A 24029-nucleotide genomic window follows, 5' to 3' on the forward strand; every position below is an offset into this window, starting at 1 on the left:
ATACAAGTGCTTGCTGTCATTAATTATTCCTATACTAGATACAGAAGAAGGGTGCATCTGTCCTGCCCTTTCGTAGAAGTAGTAAATGCCTTTGATTTACTGGGTGGGGATCCACGGGGCAATGCTATTTACAAGGGATGGAAGTTCCTTGACTCTCATCACCCAGCAGGGCTCCCCTACCCAGGTGTGCCCGCGTCTCGTCTCCACAGCTACCTTATAAAGCAGGAGATGTACATCTTGTCCCTCTGCTAAGGAGCTCAGAGGAGTTGAGTGGCTTATTCCTGGGTGACCCATCAGTTTAACCATTGTGACCTGTCAGTGGCTGCTGCTATTGGAAATCCACTGCTCTGTGGGGGGGAGAGGTGTTCTCTGCAGAGCAACTGTGGCTGGGTTGCCCACACCCTTGTGCTGCTGGCCTGTGCCCTGGTTGGAAGCAGAAGATGACCAATGAGAGTTAAGAGTATTGTTGGGGGTGAAGAGTGGGCGTCCATGGATGTCTGCTCAGCTGGATGGGTTTTCATCTTTTTCCTCTCCGTGTAGTCCTAAGCATGGGCGAGGAGGAGGCATGGGGTCTCTGGGTGGGCTCAGGCACACTTGGGTTCCAGCTTAGTTGGAGCCACTGGCTGTCACATGGCTTTGGGCAAGTGCTTGTCGTAGGATTTTATTTAGTGTCCTGAAGAGAGACAGACTGGATCTGTGCTGTCTCATACGGGAGCCAGGGGCTGCGCACTTGGCTCCTGAGCACTTGGAATGTGGCCGGGCAGGTGAGATGCACTGTGGGGACAAGATTCACAATGCCTTCGGAAGGCTTAGTATAAAAAAAGAATGTAAAATAGGTCATTAACATTTTTTTGTCGCTACAATGGGATGTTATTCAGCAATTAAAAGGGATGGAGTACTAATGCATGCTACAACATGGAGGAACCTTGAAAACATTATGCTAAGTTCACTAAGCCCATGATTCCACGTATTTGGCATATCCAGAACAGGCAGAAAGCAGATTAGTCATTGCTTTGAGGGTCAAGGGGGTAACAGTGAGTGACTGCTAATGGATGCAAAGTGTCTTTTAGGGGTGATGAAATATTCTAAAATTAGATTATGGTGATGGTTGCACAACTCCGTAAATATTCTAAAAACCATTTATTTGTATACTTTTCATGGGTGCATTTTATGGTACTTAAGTTATATCTCGATAAAGCTGATAAAGTAATTTTTACAATTATAACATGTTGAAATGATAATATTTTGGATATATCAGGTTAAGGAGAATGTATTATTGAAATTAAATTCACCTGTTTGGTTTTATGTTTTTAATATGTCTGCTAGAAACTCTGGAATCGCCTTCATGGCTTGCATTATATTTCTGTTGTACTGCTGCACCGTACCGTCTCTGAGGGCCTTCCTAGCTCCAAAATTACATTCTTCCATGAAATGATCCCCAGGTTTGGACTTCTGATGACTCATCTGGTATCAGGGCTAATACCCAACTTGAAAAAAGTTCATTTGGTTTTTTTTAAAAAAAACCATTTGCGAAAATAGATTTTAGAGAGAAATCCTGGAAGGAGGTGCAGAGTCATGTAAGGTGAGCCCGAGAGCTGGCACCATCACTCTCTTCCTGCCCCTGTGAGCTGCCCAGCGCCATCCTATAACTACGGATGGGCCTGTTTTAAAAAGTGATGGTCTGAGCCTGAACAGCGGTTTCCTTAATCGATCCCCGCCTTGGAAAGCTGACTGCCCTGCTAAATGGCAGGCCCGGAGGGACAGGCAAGAAATCCCCTGTTGGTGTTGGTCTGGGTGCTCAGGTTCCTCACATCCTCTATGGTCCAGCCACAGACCAGGGGAGTGTCTTTTACCCCCCCCCCCAAATGCTCGATGTCAAAACATAAATCTTGGCCCCCGTTAGTTGCACCTCCATGAAGGGGCCGGAGATGATCTTGGGAAACATCCTTTTACTTTAGTCTTCCTGCGGGAATTATTTAACAAATGCCCGTTCTGTTTCCTGCCTTTTGCTGGGTGCTGTAGGGAAATTAGGAAGTCTAAGTCATATCCCTTTGCAGAGAGGCCTGACTCCTGCCAGGACCAGAGAGTGTCAGCGTCCATAAAACAAACTCCCGGATGTGGTGTGTATTTCATGGTGAGGATGAGTCGCCCTCCTTCATTTTTTCCTGCCTGCTTCATAGGGGCTGGTAAGAGTCCAAGCCTTGGGGCTGTGAGCTCTTGTCAACCTCTGCATTCTTCAGCACCTGCACTTGGGTAGGTCCCTGTTTGGAATGTCGCTCCCAAACTATTTTACTTCTCTTCGTACCTGTGTTCACTTAAACCACCGGTGCAAGCGCTCGCCGTCTGGGGAGGCCTTGCTGCAGGCTCCCCGAGCACTCGCCTGCTCTCACAGCTCCCACCGGCTGCTTCCTGCTCCCAGGGCTCTCCTTGGGCAAAGGCATGGGGAAGTGGGGCTTTTCGGAAAAAGCCACTTTTAGCGTTTCCCAGAGAACAAGGCAAAAGCAAACTACTTTGTGTCCTGAGCATCTTTTTAAATGATAATGAGACCCACGGGAGGAATGGTAACAGAAACAGTAAGGACAAGGCAGATCTAAGAGCGAACCCTCTCCTATGGCTTTCTCACTAGAAACGGGCTTTCCAGAGAATTCCAGAGAATGGAGCCTGGAGCTCGCGCGGGGGCGAACAAGCACAGGATAAGGCCGACGTCTCCAGAACTCAGAGTGGTTTGGAGGACACTTTAAGCAAATTGCGTCGAGGCCCCTGTCTTGTTCTGGCAATAATTCACCAGAGAAATGAGCCATTTTTTCACGAGAACATCACCACTTTAACATTAGCGCAGGGATATAGGCCCCGTTTCACAATTAAATTAGAGTCAGGTGAGTTTTCTAGTAATGGGGATGTTTTGAGAAGGGTTTGAAAATAGAGCCGCTCACAGATAATTTGCCTGTGAGCCGAGTTGTTTCCCAGATCTCCCCGGAGAGGACGTTTTTGCTGATACGGCTTTGTCGCTGAGAGGACGCCCTCCAAAGCCCTCTGCTGAGAAGAGGAAGAAGGTTCCGGCATGTGTGAGCCTTGCTTCTGGAATGAGCTGCTTCAGCCTGCCCGACAGCACCAGCACATTTTTTCGTCAACAGTGGATGCTTGCAATGTGCTTGGCTGCTGTATTGGCACCATGTCACTCCGGCGGTGACAGTTCGGGCCCCAGAGGCCTTTAGACGTAGGTGCAGTCTTGGAAGCAGAGCGCTGCTGAGTGGCAGCGCCCCTCCGTGTTTGGGACCAGCCACGCTGGCATGAGCACACCGAGGCCACACGGGCAGGTATGGCCACGTCTGCAGGGGTTCATTGAACACATGGAGTGTGGCCGCAGCCCTTGCTGCTGCATTGATCCTTCTTTATATCGCTCTCAGACACTACAAGAGGGGTGTTACTGGTATCAGTGTCCCACTGAGACATTTGCAACATTATTGCCCCCAACATCGTATGTGAAAATATTCAGTGATACAGAAACATTGAAATAATTGTACAATGAACACTCAGATACCTGCCACCAAAACGTCACTATTAACATTTTGCTATTATTTATAGCTTTTTTTTTTCTTTTTTTCGCCATGGGAAAATCTCTTTTTGATTCCTTTGTTGTATTTTCTTTTTAAAAAACCAAGGCTGGGCACGGTGGCTCACGCCTGTGATCCTAGCACTCTGGGAGGCCGAGACAGGTGGATCGCTCAAGGTCAGGAGTTTGAAACCAGCCTGAGCAAGAGCGAGACCCCGTCTCTACTAAAAATAGAAAGAAATTAATTGGCCAACTAAAAATATACAGAAAAAATTAGCCGGGCATGGAGGCGCGTGCCTGTAGTCCCAGCTACTCGGGAGGCTGAGGCAGGAAGATTGCTTGAGCCCAGGAGTTTGAGGTTCCTGTGAGCTAGGCTGATGCCATGGCACTCTAGCCCGGGCAACAGAGTGAGATGCTGTCTCAAAAAAACAAACAAAGAAACAAAAAAACAAAAAAAACAGCCCTATTCCTCCCATGTCTGAGATGGAAACACTGAGAGGGGGATCCCATAAAACAGCAGGGTAGTGAAGCCGAGGTTAGATTCCAGGTGTCCTGAGTTTAAGGTATAGCTAGCAAAAGCTCTAGGGACAATCTCTGGAGAGGGAGCTGGAAGGTGGGGGGTGGGGACTCAGGTCTGGCTCTGCTGCTGCAAAGCCTGTGAACCTGATGTGATCCCCTTCATTCTGCCAGGACAGTCCCAAGGATGACATTGGCCTAAGTGCTGGCTGCGATCTAGTCCAATTAGAGAGTTGACATGTAGATGTCACTTTTGGCAGGTTGCTGGACTGGATTCTGTCATTTGGGGAAGGGGTATAACAACACCTTGCTCACAAGGCTGTTGTAAGAGTATTGAGATGCAACAAAAGTGCCCCACACTATGCCTGGCATGAGGTCAGCATACCCAGGATGGCAAATACTGTGACTACAAGTACGCATATCCTTTTACCCAGCGCCTAGCACGTAATCTCACAGAGGGTGAACATTGCTGATGTGAGATCGGTGTTGTATTTAGGAATAATAGTTGTGGCAAGAGCATCGGTTCTTGTAAAGTTAAGTAAACCTGAACCGAAGACAAAATAAGCAGAGATAAAATACAGTTCTCAGTTCGCAACTTGTGAATCCTCTGCGTGAATCCGTGAAAACAGCAATTGCATTTGCCTTTGTGCAGGAGAATTCCCTGGTTTATCGCTTCCCGTAAGAGATGGGAGCTGCGAGACCGCTGTCGTCCTCTGCGACCCTTTGCAGGAGGCCTGTGGGGCATCATTGCCATCGGCGTCATTGCAGCATAGGACGCGGTTACTGGCGCTCTGCCCTCCCGAGTTAGGTGGCGCCCGCTGGCATGGATGCACACAGTCCTCCTACTCCGTGACTTCCTGTTTATGCTCTGGCAGCAGTCAGCCTGTCATCGGAGAGGATGGGATCAACTCGAGTCGCAGATTCAATGTGTTTCCAATCAGGATGGCCTTGGATGCAGGAGATGGCGAGGAAAGACTTTCTACGGCTCTTCCGAAGCCCCCAGGCCCTTATGAGGCTCAGCACGTGCTTCGGGTTTCATGGTGCCTTTTCTGGCTTCGTTGAACCTCTCCGAGGCAAGGGATCCTCTTGGAGAGCTGGGGATTTATTTCGGGGACCCCTCATCCTCTTCACTCCTTCTCCACACTGCAGTTTAGAGCCGAGGGACACTGAAGCTGCCTGTTACACTGCCCTGGTGGAGACAAGGTGAGGATGTGGCAGGTGTTCTCACTCTGCAGACCAACGGGATTTGACCTGATGGCTCATGGAACCCTGGGCAGGGCGACAGGGACTTTGTGATGAGCACTCACCGCCCTTGTTAAAGGTCTCTGTGTCCAGGGAGGCTGGCACATGGAACAGTCTCCAGGTGTGTGGGGCCAGCTTCTAGAAAGATCCATGCAATAGCGAGGACATACGGGTTAGAAAGTTGCAGAGCAATACTTTGAACTAAAGCCTGAGGCTTCTCCTGACAGAGCCTCTGTCTTCTTAATGAAAGGCTTAATCTGGCTGGGCAAGGTGGCTCACACCTGTAATCCTAGCACTCCAAGAGGATGAAGGGGGAGGATTGCTTGAGGTCAGGAGTTTGAGATGACCTTGAGCAAGAAGGAGACTCCATCTTTACTGAAATAGAAAAGATTAGCTGGGTGTGGTCGTGCACGCCTGTAGTCCCAGCTATCGGGAAGCTGAGGCAGGAGGATCGCTTGAGCCCAGGAGTTTGAGGTTGCTGTGAGCTAGGTTGACGCCAGGGCACTATATAGCCCAGGCAACAGAGTGAGACTCAGTCTCAAAAAAAAAAAGGCTTAATCTGACACAGCAGTCATGAAGTCATGAAGCTTCATGTTGTCAAAGACAAAAAAGATGAAAAATGCTTAATGCACTGGGGGACTTATCAGCAGATGTTTCTGTAGGTAGTATGGGTGTCAAGGTTGGTGTGATTAACAAACCAGTGATGTCATCAAGGACCTGGTTTTGTTCTTTTCTTTCCCTCCCTGTCCTTCTGTTAGCCTCATCCCAAAGCCAGCTTCCCCCATGGTAGCAAAATGGCTGCAGTGGTTCCAGGCATTGCCTCTTCTCACAGAAGGAGAAAGAAATGGGATGTCAGCAGTTCTCTTTGAAGAGTGAGATGCCTCCTGTCCTGGAGCCACCAGCAACCTCCCCTCACGTCTCAGTGGCTGGAATGGGGTCCTTTGCCTCTACCTGAACCAACTCCTTTGGCCATGGAGATGCCATATGCTAATGATTATGTTAAATATGATTGTGTTAAAATAATGGGTAGTGGGTAGCCCACCCCAGGAGTTGAGGTGGGGGTCAGGCCATCCATTCTCCATCACTTCCTGCTGCTATGTAGGGGGGAAGGATGGGAAGGGTCTTGAGAACAGGACAATGTCCATGATACCTACCCTGGGGACATTTACTAACCCCATCTGCTTTACAGTAGCTACTGCTCTTGCTGCTACTATTATTTCTAAATACAATGCGGGTATAACTTCAGCAGTATATTATGTGCTGGGCACTGTGCAAAGGTGCATGTGTTCTTGTATTCATAATATTTGCCTCAGACCCACTCCCGTCACCACCCACTCAGCTTTCTGCCATGGAGTGGCCACACTGGATTCCAGAAGAGACGGGCACATCCTTCCTTGCCAGAATCCTTCTTTCCCTTGCCCTTTGGCCTGTGTGTGTGAGTGTGTATGTGTGTGTTCTTTTGTTGACTCCTCTCCTTTGTTCCTGCTTCTTTCACTCTTAGAAACAATGGAAAACACCTTTTACTTTTCTTCTTTCTCTCTGGTTCCATGTCAAAGGACTCACCTCACCGACTTTGACTGGTGGTGGCTGTAGTGGACGGAGCAGCTCACAGCATTCGTAAGGGAATGGTGTCTCTCACAGGACTTTGGGAGAGAGAATGTGGGCTGGAGAGAAAGGAGCAGAAACAGAGAAGGACGAGGAGCCCCCAGCCAGGGAAATGAAGCAAATTCTAAATACTGAATGTTGATTATCATTTTCAATGAGTGCTTTCAAGGGGGACGTTATTGGAAGTCTGTGCTCATTGTCAGGACTCTGGGAAATAAACAAATCCTGATTACAAGGGCAATAGGGTGTAATATACCCTATATATACCCAGGATGTAATATACAATGGGTATATCTTACCCTAATCGGTAAAAATACACTTGTAGGGGTTCACTAGGGATGAGAGCTTGAGAGGCATTGCTTTCTGCTGAAATGTGAGACACAAGCCCTCCCCCATTGCCCAGGTGCCGAGCGGTGGCCAAAAGTGCTGCTTGCCTCAGCACATCAGCCCCTCCCAGTCCGGCTCAGTCATTCCTCTGTCCCCATCTCCTCTTACCTGCTGGTGGAGCTCAGACTTGGGACTGAAACCGAGAGAGCACGGATCCTATCTTTCTTTCCATTCAACCTGTGGTTCTCCTGTTGCTGGTTTCAGTTTCCAACTTGGAAAGGTGCAAGCAATGGATCAAAGAATAGGAAAAAGTGAGAAGAATGAAGTGTTTTGGATTTAAATAAAAACTGCACTACCTCTCTGCTCCTCAGTTCTGTCCTTCTCATTGTGAGGTATCAAAAGGACATACTACTCCTGGTGTCAAGTTCCATGATGAGAGGAGAGAGCAGAAGAGGAAAACATTACGAGAAAATCTACATGTCCCTGGCTTTGGACCAAACACATCTTCCCACTGGCTTCAAGAGATGTTGTTTCCAAGATGAAGTCAAGGTACCTTCGGGAGCTGTACGTCATTTGGTGTCCCTCAAGACGGCCCCTCAGCCCTCCTCTGGTTCCAGCCGCAGCTGCAGTGGTCAGTTCAGTGCAAGCCTACACTCCCTTTGCAATGACGCTGTCGCTCCAAGCATGGGCCACGTGTCTTTCTGCTTTCTGGCTCAGGGTCTTCCTGACAGGTGGGAGCCGGCTTGACCTACTAAAAAGTGCACCTTGGAATTTGAGGAATGTACGCTCCAGGGGCAAACCTCAATTAGTGGGAGATAGAAGCCATAGCCCTCATCTTCAGATGGACAATTTGGGGAGGCATTCTGGATGCATGGCTGAGCTTCCAGTAGGATCGTGCCCTGTTGCCAGTAGCAGTTGCCTCCATAACGCATTCTTATATATCCTTTTCCCCTTTCCCTGTCTTGATTTCCACTCTCTTTTACTCCTTCTTTCTGGGAGCCCCTCCAGGATAAGCTCTTTGCACTCAGTTCTTTGTCACATACTCAGCTTTTGGGGAACTCAAACCAAGACACCTCTCAACATGGCAAACACTGTTTTGCAGTCTAAAGCATTACTGCACTATCACAATGGCATTCAAGGCTTTTATTTCCTTGGCTGGGCCAGCCTCTGGCTGTCAGATGGTTCAGGTTTGCCAGGTATTTGGGGGCTGTGCGTACATTGTCTTGCTCCCCCGTCAGTGGCCAAGCTTCAACCCTTCAGCCTATGCTTGAACCTTTTATGCCCCATAGCCATCTTAATTCACAATTTTCCCAGTGCTCTTATAACCTTATTAGTTTGATTCATAGGAGCCACTTGGGACGCTTTATGTTCATGGCAGGATGAGGGATATTTATGCAGAGAAAAGGAAGAGCTCTCTGCTCAGCAGTGCACCACGATGGACTCAAGAGGAAGGCAGGGAGGCTTGGGGAAGAACTTTACTGGGTTTCTCTTTGGGATTTCATCAGAGCTCACATGGGATGGGATTAAAAAAAAAAGAAAAAGCAGAAGCATATATCATCTGTGAGGCTCTCAGCTGCTGTTAGAGAAAGCCAACCCAATCTGGCTCAGGCTAAAAAGGGATACATTGCAACATGGAACCGAAAAGTTAATGGTAAGTCTAGCTTTGGGTATGCAGAGGCTGAAATGTGATATCACTGGGACTTGGAATTTCTTTGCCTCTTGGTTTGGCTGTGTGCTGGGGGCATTCGTGAACTCTCAGCCTAGGAGCTACCCTACTTCCAAGTTTTAGCCCTCTAGGAGAAAATAGCCCTCTCTCTCCTGGGAGCTCTGCTTTGATTGCCTGGCTGTTACAGGCACTTCTCAGAACCAATCATCATGGCCTGAGGGAGTGGGACTTTGATTGGTCAGGCCATAGTTGGATGGGTGGAGCTTCCTTTCATAAGTGGTAGACTGGGAGTGGGGGAGGGGTTGCTCCCATAATGAAAATCCGAGGTTAATTCAGAGTAAGGAGGAAGGGATGCTGGGAGGGGGAAGTGGAAACACCAAACTCCTGAAGTAGTTAGTATTTTTATTTTCCTAATGGAGAGTTATTGAATCCCTCCTCTGTGCAAGTACTAGCACCAATAAGAAAAAAAAAATGATGTCATTAGGAAGTTTATAGTCTAATGGAAGAAATAAGAAACATACGTGGATAACTGTAGTGTAACAATCATTTGAAGACCAATTTCTTATTACTCTGTGAGCAGATGATATGTTCTTTCTTACTGTTCACATGGTATCTCCTCTTCCTTCCCTTCACCCCCCGGAGAGTCCTGATACTTGGTATATTTGAAGAAAGGTGTTCAGTCAGGATTTCAGAGAAGAAATCACTTTGCATTTCTCTTCCATCTGCCTGAATCCCTAGTGATATTTTTACTGTAGACATGAATTAAGAAAGAAAATCCTAGAATTAAAGAAAGACTCATTTCTTGTCCTATTCTATAACAGCAGAGACAAGGCAGCCCAAGAGGAAATAGCAGACAAGTTATATACATGCTGAGGAATAATTGGACTGTTTGTCCAAGCACAAACGATGGCAATAGCAGTGATTTTGAGGAGCCAGATGTTGTAGTCTGGTCAAACTCTACTCAGTTGGAAGTAAAAAAGTGAGTTTTAATGAGAACTGAAAGGACAGGTTGGCAAGGGTCAAATATATTAGATGTGAAAAATATAGGCATTCAGGGTATTCCAACAGAGCCTGGGGCATGGCATATTGTGTAGCTGGAATGGAATTTGTCATCTGAAGCTGTGATCACCATGCTGTTCTTAGGAATGTGTATGTATTTAGAAATTATGTATAACTAATACTGTCATATATATTATATATACATATGTATGAGATATTATATTTAAGCCTTCTACTTATTTTTGTATTTGTAAATTTTTATGTTTAAAAGATGGATCTCAATACTACATAAGCTTCAGCCTGGATCCACCCCCAGATTTTTTATATATAATGGAATATAAATTTAAGAGGAAGAAAACAAAGCTGAAATAAACCATTTAAAAATAATAATTATTACATTTTTAACAGAACAAAACATTTTGATTTTTCTAAATTATTATGACATTAATGTCATTATGTTTCTGAGTAGTATTTTATTGAGAACAACATGATCGAATATACTTAACCATTGATGAAAATATTAGTTTCATACTTTGAGATACAGCTATTTGAAGGTCTGCTTATTTTAACTTAAGGTTCATTTTATTTTAATATTGAAATTTAATGGCTGTCTACTTGAAATAGATAATTCACCAATATACATAGATCCAAATGGAAGAAAAAGATCATGGGCTATCCCTACTAAATCAAGATATTAATTTTTCAATTTCATCTACCAATTATGGAAAGACTTTTGTTAACATCTTTCCTGATTTCAGTTGATTAATCTTGCAAGTTTTCAGAAAGTTTTGCATTTACATATTTTTCATAAATGGATTCAAAATTCATTGAAACTCTTTGTTTTGGAATCTTTTTAATCAGGTTAGTTAATTCTGCTTCCAGATTTTAAAGTATAACGTACGAATGGTTTTAGAGTCTACTGATTTTTATCATGGGGCAGCAAAAAATTTCTTGATATTTGTTTCCAAAATGCTCTCTCTGTGAAACAAATTTTTTTAGAAAAGCAGCTACTTTTCCACTGGTTGTTAAAATGTCACCTTGAAGGACATGTGTATGTGGCGGGGGAGAGGGGCGAATGGGTGAGAATGTTTTCTGAAAATATCTGCTAGGTGCATACTTAGCTGGAAGCCACATGCCTTCCTAGAAAAGGTTAGCATATTTATAGCAGTTGTCTTTCTATAAGAGAGAAATGCATAATTCATCTGTAAGTTCAACGGTTTTTAAAAATTCTTTGCCAAAAGATAATCAGTGGACATCTGTATGGTATAAAAAGATTTCATGGTCATGCTCTCATCTCATTGCAAAATACTAAAATACAAAATAGTAAAGATTTTACTATTTCAAGTAATATCGGCAAATCTATTCAGCTGAGCCCATGTGAGGTGCATCATGCTGCGATACTTGGAAGGTAAGTGAGCTAGGAAGGGCACTATGTCCATCCTGTACTCTGCATTCTGGCCCCTCCACTGTTGTGGGCAACTGGTGCTCTTCTATACATTAATTATTGGATATTTTAAATATTAAGTAAATATGTACTTTTCTTATTTTTAGAGTGGCACATGTCATACAGATAGGAAGGTTGTAATGTTTTCTTCCCAGTCTCCAGTACGTCATGGACCCCATCTCACTGGGGTGCACAGCCCTGACGGCTGGAGACCCTATTGGTCATTGCTTAGATGACTCTACTCCAGATTTTTTTAAAAAAAAGACTCTTAAAGTCCAAGCTCAAGGGGCATTAGTGGTTAGCACATTCATGCCTTTCAGTTTTCAGGTGCAGTATTGGGAAAAAGTGATTCAACTTCTCCTGCAGCCTAAAGCTAGTCACAGATTTGGGACTAGAATCCCAAGTTGCCAAATGCCCAAGATGGTGAATTTCTATGACCATAGGCCCGGCTACCCTCCCATGTGGGCCTCGCATGGTTTCTGATCAACTTGAGTTGTTTTTGCTTTAAATCCTGAGTGGGGGAGGTGCTTCTGTGCCGCAGAGCAAGGTCACCATAGCTCTGTTGTCTAAGAGGGCTTGGGGTTAGCTTTTAATATTGATGACCTCTTCTGTTCTCCTCTGCCAGTAAGATTGGGCGTTCTTTTTCTCAGGCAAAGAAGGAAGCCAAAAGAAAACAAAAGCGAGGCAAACCTCATCTATTTCTTTGCCTCATCAGAATGTTCGATTGCTTCTGTCTAGAAGACATTGCATTTCCTCTGCCTCCCTTTGCCCCTGCAGTGTGGTGACAGAATCGGGGTCCAGCCTTGCTTCTTGACCTTGGGACAGGGAAATCTGATTAGGAGATAAGGCCAACCCTTAGGCTAGCCACTAGCCACATGTGTCCGTTTAAATTTAAATTTACACTCAATCTAAAATTTACAATTCAGTCCCCAGTTGGATAGTCTTATTTAAAGTGAGTAACAGCTGGTGGCTCCCACATTGGATGGTGCAGATATAGGACATTCCCATCACTGCACACAGTTCTTTTGGACAGCACAGATCGAGATAGATCACCGTGGTATTTGGGGTTTGCTGCCTTTTAAAGTGTGGGAAATCAGCCTGGGGGGTATTTCAGGAGCTCAGAAGGGAATAGGCAACCACCCACCTACCAGAAAGGTCTCCATTTAATTTCCCAAGTGTTTCTTGGCAGGTTAGATGTCAGGCCAGATGGTCAAAAAAAAAACCAAAAAACAAAAAAACCCAGCGAGTGTGACAAGTAGCACGTAACTGGCAACCCCTCTCTGAATGGTGACTTCAATTTCAGAGCGAGGGATCTACATTATACAAATTGAGTTGTGGGTGCACCTGTCGCCAGCTGTCCCCTACCCCATCCCCGTTTCCCCCTTCTTTCCAGCTTTATCACCCCAGGAAAGCTGTCTTGGTTGTGAAACCGCCCCCTGCACAGAATCTGCGTTAAATTGGCTTCCTGCCCCCAAGTGTGTGTGCAGTGTCGTGGGGGTGGGCGGGGCACCGGCTGACGCAGTGCTCCCCGCCACATGAGAAACACGTGGTTTGTTTCACTCCCCTCGTCAGGTGTGGTGGGCACACAGTTTTAGAATTTGCTCCTGAGTCCTGTATGGTAATAATTTAGACTCAGCAAGGCTCTTGCTTTTGGAGAGGGTTGACTGTAGGTCTGCAGGGTTATTGAGTAAAGAGGCTCATACCTTCATCTTCTTTCTCCTGCTGGACAGAAGCCATGGCTGGCCAGAGCATCCTCCTTCCTCTTCAATTCCATGCCTGGTGGCCATTTTACTTCCAAAGCACCTGTTCTCCTGCGGCTGCTCCATCCCACCTGAGTAGGGGTTTCCGGGAGTGCTCAGAGCTACTGCAGAAAGTACTGCCCGGGAACTTGAAACTTTCTTTCTGAAACGCATCCCTGTTGGGGTGCATAGTTGCCTATAGTGACTCAGACAGTTTCATGGGTGTGCATGTTCATTTAAATGCGTACGAGAGCCTCACTCACTACTCACAGTGGTGCTGCACTGGCATTCATGGGGACTAATGAGAAATACAGAATGTCAGAGCCCACCCGGACCTCCTTACTCAGAATGTGCATTTTAACAAGGTCCCTACGTTACATGCATGCATGTGCATTAAAGTTTGCCAAGTGTCTTAGTCCGGGCTGCTCTAACAGAATACCATAAACTGGATGGCTTGAACAACAACAACATAAATCATTTCTCACAGATGTGGAGGCTAGAAGTCCAGGATCACGGTGCCAGCACAGCCAGGTTCTGGTGAGGGCCCTTTTTGGGTTGCAGACTGCTGACTTCTTATGTCTTCACCTGGCGGAAAAAGGGAACGCTCTGTGGGGTCCCTTTTATGACAGCATGAATCCCCTTCATGGGACTTGGTGATTACACCCCAGTTTCATGACCTCATTACCTCCCAAATTGGGGGTTAAGATTTCAACATATGAATTTGGGGGGGGGGAATGCAAGCATCCAATCCATTGCAAGAAGAAACCCCATATTCGACACTGTATGTGTGGAGAGATAGACCAAGGGATACTTGGGGGCCGAAGAGAGAGAGAGAGAGAGAGAGAGAGAGAGAGAGAGAGAGAGACTAGAAAGTAGAAGAGAGAGGAGAAGGGTCCTGCTCAGGTAGGGCTGGTCGGGAAAGATGTCCATGCAAAGGCCTGAGCCCTGAGCCACTACGGATTGTGGAATCTGGGAGGAGACTTCAGATAGGCAAAGAGGTGGCCGGAGAGCTTTTTTTTTTTTTTTTTGAGACAGAGTGTCACTGTGTCGCCCGGGCTAGAGTGCCGTGGTATCAGCCTAGCTCACAGCAACCTCTAACTCCTGGGCTCAAGCGATCCTCCTGCCTCAGCTGGGACTACAGGCATGCGCCACCATGCCCGGCTAATTTTGCTATATATTTTTAGTTGTCCAGATAATTTCTCTCTATTTTTAGTAGAGATGAGGTCTCGCTTTTGCTTAGGCTGGTCTTGAACTCCTGACCTCGAGCCATCCTACCGCCTCGGCCTCCTAGAGTGCTAGGATTACAGGCGTGAGCCACCGTGCCTGGCCCCAGAGAGCTTTTCAGGTGCAGCAAGGGCTGCACCTGAAAAAAAAGGGGGCGTGAGAAGCGAGTGCTTGGGCCCGGCTGCCTGCAGACCATCGGGAGGAAGCCAGGCCCCGTGTGGCGGAGCGCTCCTGGGCTCAGCTCCATGGGCCCTTAGAAAAGCGCCGCTCGCTTTACTGAGTTCCATGAGGAAAGGTGTGGCTGTTGTGAAAAGAGAAAGCGCTGAAGCCAGGCTGCTGGGACTAGATTTTGTCAAGCCTTTGAAGCAATTTCGGAAGGGAGCTGTCCGGGCAGAGGTGGGAGGAAGCGTCTTGGGGTGTCCACGCTCCGTGTGGACGCTGAAGCAGCCCCGGCAGGGGCTCCCGTGGCCTCAGTGACCGGCCTTTCTGGTCCCTGGGTGTTAGGGAGAGCCTGCATATCGGACTCTAGAGACCAGATCAAGCTGAGCACCGTACTGGGAGCTTCGAAGCCCAGAACGACGAGTGCGGGTGGGGCTGGGGTGGAGCAGGTGAGCGTGGGCCGCAGGGCTTCTCCAGCTTCACCGTGTTCGTGAGTCACCTTGGGAAAGTGTCCTGCGTGTGCCAACCCACGTGATGTCGATGCGGCCGGCCCGGTGTCCACTCTGAGGAACACGGCTGCAATGCGAACAGTTTCCTCTGGGCACCCAGAAAGCCTGAGTTCTGGCTCAGGTCTGCCACTGAAATTCCTGGGCCTCTCATGTAAACCGAACCCCCAAGTCAAGGGGCACGATCCTGACCTGGGATCTTTCTGGACGCTCCGGGCTTCCCTCTTCCCTTGGGGATTTGGTGCTAACTAGAGCCGCAGGTGGTGGCTCTAATGAAACACCAGGACACCGTGGCCATCTCGCATATGGAGTTTCGGGCCAGCTTTGGTGGGGGCAGGGGACACAGAGTGATGGGAACGACACAGGCAGGAGGCTGGGTTCTCCTGGGGCTTACAGCCTGCGGTGGGGAGCGAGTGGTGAAATAAGGCCAGGTTTCAGTGAGGGTGTCCTGGAAGTTCAGGAAGGCTGCCTGGAGGAAGTGTGTCCTTCTGGAAGCATCCAGGGATAGGTGGGCTCCCCCACCTTTGCAAATCGCACAACTAACTTGCCGGGATCTGCCTGATGACCACAACAGAATCTGCCTTTGGGGCCAGTTTGGGCTGTTGGCTCAGGCCTTTGGTGTGGGTGCTTTGGGCCATCACCTGCTCCCACGGCCACCCTTGCTGGGGGCTCAGCCAGCCTGCACCTTCCCACGCCCAGCCTCTGCCAGTGTGGGTGTGGGCGTGGGGGTGCGGCCACGTAGGGGCCGGTGTCAGGTGGGACGGGAAGGTGAAGGGATTTTGGTGGGAAGTAGGGAGGTAGCGGGCCTCCCTTTGGTCTCCCAGAGGTGAGATTGCTGGGATCCGGTGATGGGGCCCGTCTCCCTGGGCACAGGACACCAGCAAATGCCGCAGACCTCCCAGCAGAGCCCTGGAACCCTGGCAGCTGGGCGAGGGCCTTGCCCCTGCCCTCCCTCTGTCCCTCAGGGCTCCTGCTTCCCCTGCACCCTCAGCCCAGCCCCTGGGGTGGGGACCATTTCCGTACACCCTGCAGCTCCCCTGCCAGGTCCTTGCTGGCTCTGCAGCCTCTGCAGCCTCCCTTTTGCTGCTGGGAAGGCTGCCCCTCAGGGCCCGGGAGCAGCAACTCAGACTGCAGGGTGCCCAGGGACCTCCTGTGGGTCTTGTTGAATGCAGATTCCTACTCCAGTCTGGCCCCAGGCGGTGGTGCCCGTGCTGCTGCTCCTCTGACCAGGGGACAGGGACTCCCACTAAGTGCCCACCTCAACTGGGTGGATGGGGTTGCTTTCTCCATTCCCCTTGGCGTGGAAGCGAGGCCTGTCCCATTGGATGGACTGAAAACCCTCCACTTTCAACACGGCTTCCTGTTGGAGTGGAGGTGCAGGGCCTTGACACTGGGAAGAAGTTCTCGTCCAGCACGAGAGCTGCTGCTGGGACTGCCGTAGCTGAGCCACAGACATTACAGGGGAACCTGACCCAGCCCGCCATTTCTCCGCATTCACTGGCCACTGGTCAGACTGTGTCATTGGCTCCAGGAAGAGAGTGTGAAGGGAACCAGGGCCTCCTGCCGCTCAGAGCTCTCCCAGCCACCTCCTCTGGATCTTCCCTTCTCTGACTTTCTAGAAGCGTTGAGGCAATTGAGGGGAACCGGTGCAGGGCCTGGTTAGCTTGCAGCTTGCCCCTCTCCTGGTGGGTGTGGGGAGCTGGATCTGGTGGGGTGCAGACTCTCCACAATTTGTGCTCCTTTCCAAGGACAAATGCAGAGGGAAGCTCTTGTTTCTGCTGGAAAACCCGTGATAAACAGCCACGCGAACAAAGCCAGGGCTCCCTGGCTCCCCTCTTCCCCCCAGAGGGTGAGGGTCCTCCTGCCACTCTGAGGGCAGGGTCCGGGAGGAGGTCACGTGCAGAGTGCCGCTGCTCTCTCTGGGCTGCAAAGCGAGGTCCACTGGCTGCGGCCATGCAATCCTGACCTCCAGCCCCGGGGTGCAGCCCCGCGGTGTGCAGCGTGGAGGCAGCTGTGTAAACTGCAGGGCGGGGTGTCGTAGCCTTGGGGAGGAGCACCCGCCAGTCTAGAGAGCCAGTGCGTGCTGCCACCCTCGGCTCTGTTTCTCGTGCTGTTAACTGGGTTTTCTGGACATTATTTCCTCAGTGTTGCGTTAGGCATTGCAAGACTCAGTGTCTCCATCTGCAGCTGAGGGGGCTGTTGTCCTGGCTCTCTGTGTATTCCAGGATGGTGGTTCTCTCCATCCCAGTTTTCAGGAAGAAAAGCAGCGTTCCAGTTTACGTGAGGGAGAGTTAATAGGTCCTCTCAAAGGGAGCCTGTTGATCCCAGAAGGTCGCTTCCTTCAGCTTCGAGAGCTCAGGAACAAGGTGGAAAGCCCAGAACCTGGCCTTTGGAGTCAGATCGGGGCTCGAGTCCTGGCTTGGTCACCTGACTCCATCAGCAGCTGCAGAAAAATGGTCAACACTCCGTGCAAGAGGACGGAGTGAGATGGTACAGGAAGGGCGCTTGGCACATAGGTGAGGGCACAGAAGTTATGCCGAGGATGCAGCAAACTTTCCCTCCCCCCTGCCCCCCTGGCCAGGTGTCTGAAGGAGTTAATCCCCTTCTCCGGGAGCAGGCAGCCCCCCTGCTCTGCCGGGCGGGACCAGCATTTGGGAAGGGGTGGAAGCCCCATGAGACACGGCTGCACACAGGTGACAGTGCATTAGTTTCAGGGTGAAGGTTGTGAGCCGGGGCTGTTTGTTTAGGGGCACAAAGGGAGATCCATTCTTGGTATTACGAGAAGTTTTTTGGCCTCCAAGCCCCAGTCACAGGGAGGAGGGAAGCGGAGAGAAAGAAAGAAAAAGAGAGAGAGAGGAGTGCAGAGCACGAGCGGGTGAGCACACAGCTCTGTAATGGAAACTTGGCACCCGGCCTCGCTTTCTGTCCTTCCTTCGTGCATGTGGCTTGCATCTCGGATTGAGAACTGGGTTTCCTTCCTTTCCAGCAAGTGCCCCACTATCTCCGGGGCCCACTCCCATCCCCCGTCCTGTGCGCCTGCAATCCCACAGGCTTCCTCTGCTGGTGACATGTGACATGCCAGCGAGCCTGCTGCCTCCTCCCCTCTTCGCACCCCGCCCCCTCTCCTCACTAATTAGGCCAACATGCAACTTCCAGGGCCTGGCAGATGAGGAGCCAAGAATGCCGTGGACAGGGGCCAAGTGTTTTTGTTGACATTGCTCAAGTGTAGCTTTGCGGAGCGGCGGCCTCTTTGCCGTAGCAGAGAAGTCCAGGGAAGCTGGGGAGGTGAGCGCCGGGAGATCAGGGAAGACGGCCAGCGTGGGCACCTCTCCATGTCCCCTTTGCCTTCCCCACCTTCTGAGCCCTCCCCACCACCCACCCTCTGCCCCTCCTCCCTAAATGCAAGAAAGTAGCTCTTCAAGTCATGGTCCATGGGACCAGCCCGTCTCCAGGAAATCAACACGGGGCAGAGTGCCGTGCATAGGGTGGGGCTTTAGAACCATCTTATTCTTTTGTTTGTGATGCTTTCGAGGGTGACCCTCCTGCTTCACTGCTTTCCTGATGTAGTCACATGTGGCTTAACGACAGGGGTACGTTCTGAGAAATGTGCATTAGGCGATTTTGTCACAAACATCACAGAGCGCACTTGCAAGAGTTTAGATGGTGTAGACTACTGCACACCTAGACTGTTACGATATAGCCTGTTGTTCCTAGGCTGCAAACCTGTACTGAGTACTGTAGGCAAATGTAACATAATGGTAAGTGTTTGTGTGGCTAAGCATATCTGAACATAGAAAAGGGACAGTGAAAATATGGTGTTCTGATCTTATGGGACCACCTTTCTATATGCCATTCATTGTTGGCCGAAACGTCGTTATGTGGTGCGTAAATTATGGTTTCTGGGGAAGCAACCGCCTTTGAAATAGGTCCGGTGAGACAGTCTTCACCCCTAATATACAGTGTCCCAAAAGTGGCCATACTTAGGGAAAATGGGAAATGGGACACCCTGTATTATAAGGTGCAGGCTGCATTAATGAGCTACCTTACTATAGCTGCTTAATGCAACCCCAATGGATTTCATCCTGCCCAGGGACCTACCAAGAATTTGGCCTTTGAGGTCACTAGACCTGAGTTCAAATCCTCATTCTGCCACTTGCGTGACGTGTGATCTGGACAAGTTATTTAACCTCTCTGTGTGTCAGTTACCTTATTTGCAAAATGGAGCTGACATTTCCCTGTAAGGCTTTTATGCATGAAGATGAAACACAGTGAAGAAAGGAAAGTTTGCTGTACGTAGTAGACAATCCGTGAATGGAAGCCGTGATAACTATTGAATGGTAGTTGGTGTGGTCATGAATTGGCTCTGATCTCAGGCAAATTCACTCTTATTCTGACTTATTCCGAAAGTTAAGTTCACCCCAGAACCAACTGCCCCTTCCTTCCTCAGCAGGAATTTTGTGAAGACAAATGAACTGGGGTATAATATTGTCAAACTTGGTTCTCAATGGGAAGGAAATGAGTGCAACGTGTCAATTTCGTCACTCTTACTTTCTCAGGCTCTGGTCTCTGCGTTACTGTATCAGCGGCCAGTGGTGAAATATATTTTTGTTGAGATAAAAGTCTGTAGGTTTTGGACTTCAGAGGTGCTGCCTTAATAGTCACTAATTCCTGAAGATATTGAATCATTATGTTAAAAAAATCCTCTAATTTTCTGCTACAATAGCTGGCTTTATTTTTACATCTCTTAATTGGTATCAGCTTTTCTCTCAGAATTACAGAACCATGGAAACTTGGCATAGGAAAGAACTTTGGAAGTAATTGGAAAGGATACTCTTGCTTCTTTGCAAATCTTTGGGGTCTTCCTGAATGTTAGGACTGCAGCACCACAAAGCATTTTTCTTTGGCCCATGTTATGAGAACAGAATGGCCAATCTGCCGGCTATAGCCCAACTCTTGCTTTAGATGCCATGTGGGCATGCAGATGCCACGCCCCTCTCCTGTGTCGCTGTGTTCTAGCAGAGCCGTGGTGCCCTGCCCATGTCGCTCTGTTCTGACCCCTTTAGTGCAGGCCAGCACGGTCTAGGTTTGAGCACCTGCATCTCATCGTCCAAAGCCTTTTTCTGAGCAACACCTTGGGCACCCACCTGGCGGGTTGGAAGTGCTGGGTAATCAACATCGTCCTTGAACAGCCTCAACCAGTGTTAGACCAGGAGTAGGCGGATAAATACCCAAGCTCCCTCACCCCTGGGGTGTCTGAGACACATGTCTACACTGGCTCCCAGAGCTTTCCAAAAGGGTCAATTTCTAGACTTAACTCATTTTGGCAACTGGCTTGAAAGGCACCGTCTATTGGCCAGTTCCTCTTCCCAGTCCTACTTCCCTACTCCCCTGCCAGTCCTTCCTCGGGTCACCTCCCATGCAAACCACGTGGGCTCAAATCCGCCCCTTGGGCAGCTTCTGTGCAAACCCAGCCTGAAACAAAGGGCGTGCCTTTCTCCACACTTTCGGATCATTTATGATAATATGGTGTTACATTCACATTGAGGACTGCTTGTTGGAGTTCAAGGCTGCTCACCTTGCTGTTTCTTCTTGAGTCTTTGAGATATTTTTTCCTCTGCTTGTCACTGTTCTTAATCATGAGAATCAACCGTTCCGGTTATCAAGACTACACAAATGCCTTGCTTTGACCGAGACTTATTTTTTTTTGAACTGTCCTCACAGTTTTGGCTAAGCTGATACATGTATGTCTGTCTACCATGCAGAATTTTGTATTTCAGAGTCTAAAATTATTGTGTATTCTTGTTAGGTTCCACTTTCCTCCTCTATCTCCCCCTGTTTTTTTTTTTTTTTTTTTTTTTGTTGTTGTTGTTTTGGAAAACCTAGAAAGGGTTGGGGGCACTCTCTTGGCTAATATGTGTAAGTTGTAATTTGTGATTAGATATCTTGATAAATTTACTTCTGGAATCAGGGGCTACATTTTACTGGCAGGGGTGGGGGGAAAGATCTCAACACATGAATTGCTGATATTATGTGTGTCAAGCATTATGATTTCCAGAAACTTCAGTGAGTCTCACTTTATCTACTTATAAAGGGAGAAGAGCTATTTCAACTCATACTTGCTGAGCACCTACCCTGAGCCAGCAGTGACTAGGCGTTGAAGGGACAGTGTCGACGCTCCCCTTTTCCTGCATGGTGGTGTGAGGCTCAAGTTTGATAACGCAGGTGAAATCAGTTGGCAAGCTGCATCTCCATGGAAATAGAGGAGTGAGCATGAGGCCCTTCAGCTCCTCGGTGGCCACTTCAGACACCATGTGGCCTCCTGTGAAGGCTGCTGGGCCCAGGGACTAGGCCCCAGTCTTGCATTTAGATCCATTTTCTGCCCACAGCAACCCTGGACACTGCAGAGGCAGCATGGCCTCATGTCACTTCTTTCTTTAGTACCAAGCCCCTGGAAAGAGCCACCCTGGCTGCTGTCTCTGGCTCCTTGTGACCCCCTGCAGTCAAGCTCCAACTGTTCTTTTTCTGCCTTGGCCTCACTTGATCTGTCTGTGGTGGTCAAGGCTGTTGGCTGCTCTCGTGTTCTGGACATTATTTTTGCTCACCTTCCAGCTTTCTCTGTTCTTTCCCTTCTTCTCATGATGCTTTGCTGAATTCTTTTGCTCTCCTTGCTCTCTAAAGCATGTTGGGTTCTTCTGTTCCTTCTCTCCAGGCGACCCCATCCACATGCATGCCTCACACCCTTCCCTGCTGGCTGACGGCCGCCCTAAGGCATCCCCACCCACTTTATTTGGGCAGCACACTTCCCTTCCATGCTCTGCACACACCTCAGGCTCAGTGTGCCCTAAACAGATGCATTGCCTTCTCCTCTCCGGTGTGCTCTGCGGCTTCTGTTCTTCCTCCCAGCACCTCCATCCCATAGTCACCCCAGCCAGAACCCTGGGCATTGGTACATTCCCGCCCCCAACATGCCTTCTGTGGTCTACTTCTTTCTAGTTCATGCCTTCGTCTCCTGTGGATTGAAGACTTGCTATGTGGTGCTCACTGGTCTCTTAGCTTGGTAACCTCCCCAGAGGCAGATCCTGAGCTGGGATTTATTTGGGAGGTGGTTCAAGGAAATCCTGATCGGGGGTAGATGTTGGTGGGCTGGAGCCAGCTCACATGGACTCAGCGGAGATGAGCGTGCCCAGCTCTCCCCAGCTCCATTTTGAATGATGTCATGTTGGGATCTTGAAATGACCGTGATGGCAATATTGACATCACGGAAATTGGCCAATGGCTACAAGTCAGGTCTTCCCCTCCACCCTCTTAGAGTTGGTATTTAAACATTTCTCAGCATGTCATTGGAAGCAGAGAGTAGAGACTGGGAAGGGACAGCAGCTAATAAAGTGTGCTTTATCAAGACAGTCACAGTATAGACAACTGGAGCTTAATCCCACCTGGGAAATCTCTGGAATCCAGTTTAGGATACACACATCAAAGCCATGCCACTCACGTGGTGAGGTATCTGTACACCATTTCCCACCAGGCATTGGCCAAGACTGCCTCGGTTGGGCCCAGGAGGACCCAGCAGCTAGAGGAAGCCCTCAGGCAGCCAGAGGCAGGGTTGCCTGGGGGGGTAGGCAGGGCTGAGTGAGGGAGGGTTAGTGCAGGCTGCAACCCAGCTGTGAGTGATGTGTGGTTATTGTCTTTTTCTTCCCAGAGCTTGACCTCATGGACCTCATAGGGGAAGACAGAAAGTGGATGGTGGGGAGGAAGCTGATGCAGGTGAATGACACTCTGACTTCCGAAGACGCAGGACTGCGGAGCAGCAAGAACTGCACTGAACCAGGTAACGGGAGGCTGCACATGGGCTGGGGCGTCATTTTCTCTGGTTATGGCTGAGGAAGTGCTGGATGCCTGCTTGGTCTTTGAGTTCTAATCCAGCCAGGCTTTAAGGACATTTAGGGCAGGGTCTAAGAATCTCAAAGGTGAGATCCTAAGGGACGATGAAGGTGTTTTTCTACCTCTGTGTTCTTTTCCTAATGGAGCTGGGGAAAGGTAAGTCCAAGGCAGTGAAGCTCCTGACTCTGTGCTGGCATCACATGTGGAGGCTGGTGCTAGCAAGTGAGAACCTGAGTCAGGGGTACAGAGGGTGAGGTCCTTCTGTGGCCACCTTTGCTTGGATCCCTGGGCTCCTCTGCATGGTTTTCAATCAGGAGCCTCATTTCTGTTACAGTGAGGACACCGGCGTTGGGCCAGATCCTCACCCATGATGTTGATCTTTTGGAAGAAATGAGTTTTCTTTTATCAGTTGTTATATTTGATATCTATTGTGTCTTTCATCAGAAAGGTATATGGAACATTTTACCTCTAATATTATGGGACTGCTAAAGAAAACAAACACAAAGGCGTCAACAGGAGCTAGGGATTGTCAGAACCCAGCTCACCAAGCCTCAGGGAAATGACAAGTACCCCTCTGGGTGAATGAGGTCCCTCATAGTTTAGACCAGGGTTCAGCAAACTTGTTCTGGAAAGGGCCAGTCATTTCTTAGGCTTTGGAGGCCATATATAGTGTCTGTAGTATATTCTTAAAAGATGCTTTTTTACAATGCTTTGAAATTTAAAAAATCATTCTTAGCTCACAGTAGATCCGTGGCCTTGTGTTGTCACCATGACTTGCACTTCTCAGCTCTCTGGGGCCGTCCCCACTTGCCTGTTGGGGACTCAGGCCTCGCGTGTGGCCCTTTCAAAGAACGCTCAACAACACGCTGATTCCACAATCAAAGGCCTATCTTGTTTTTAGTGTCATCGTGGAAGGACATAAACAGTCTTTATTGCAGCCCAAAGACCTTTGAGGACAGCAGGTGTTTTAGGGAGTTGTGTGTCTATTCTTTTTTGGGAAGGTGGGCAGAAGTGCTCTTCCCCACCATGCTGAGAATCTTAACAGTCAGCTCAAAGCAAAGCTGGAAAGAATTAAAAATAGGTTGTCTACTCCCCCATACCAAAAACAAAACAACAAAACAAAACAAAACAAAACAAAATCCAAGCCCTACATAATCTATGTTCCTCA

General features: G+C 48.7%; 1 protein-coding gene across 1 annotated transcript in view; it reads left to right on the top strand.

Moving 5' to 3' along the window:
- SLC24A3 (solute carrier family 24 member 3) overlaps positions 1-24029 on the top strand; it is a 467208-nt gene that overhangs the window by 45191 nt on the left and 397988 nt on the right. The window contains exon 2 of the mRNA XM_020281853.2: positions 22680-22808. Coding sequence (XP_020137442.1) covers positions 22680-22808 — 129 coding nt within the window. The remainder of the gene's footprint in view (positions 1-22679; positions 22809-24029) is intronic.

Source organism: Microcebus murinus, chromosome 16, assembly GCF_040939455.1.
Source record: "Microcebus murinus isolate Inina chromosome 16, M.murinus_Inina_mat1.0, whole genome shotgun sequence".
NCBI lineage: Eukaryota > Metazoa > Chordata > Mammalia > Primates > Cheirogaleidae > Microcebus > Microcebus murinus.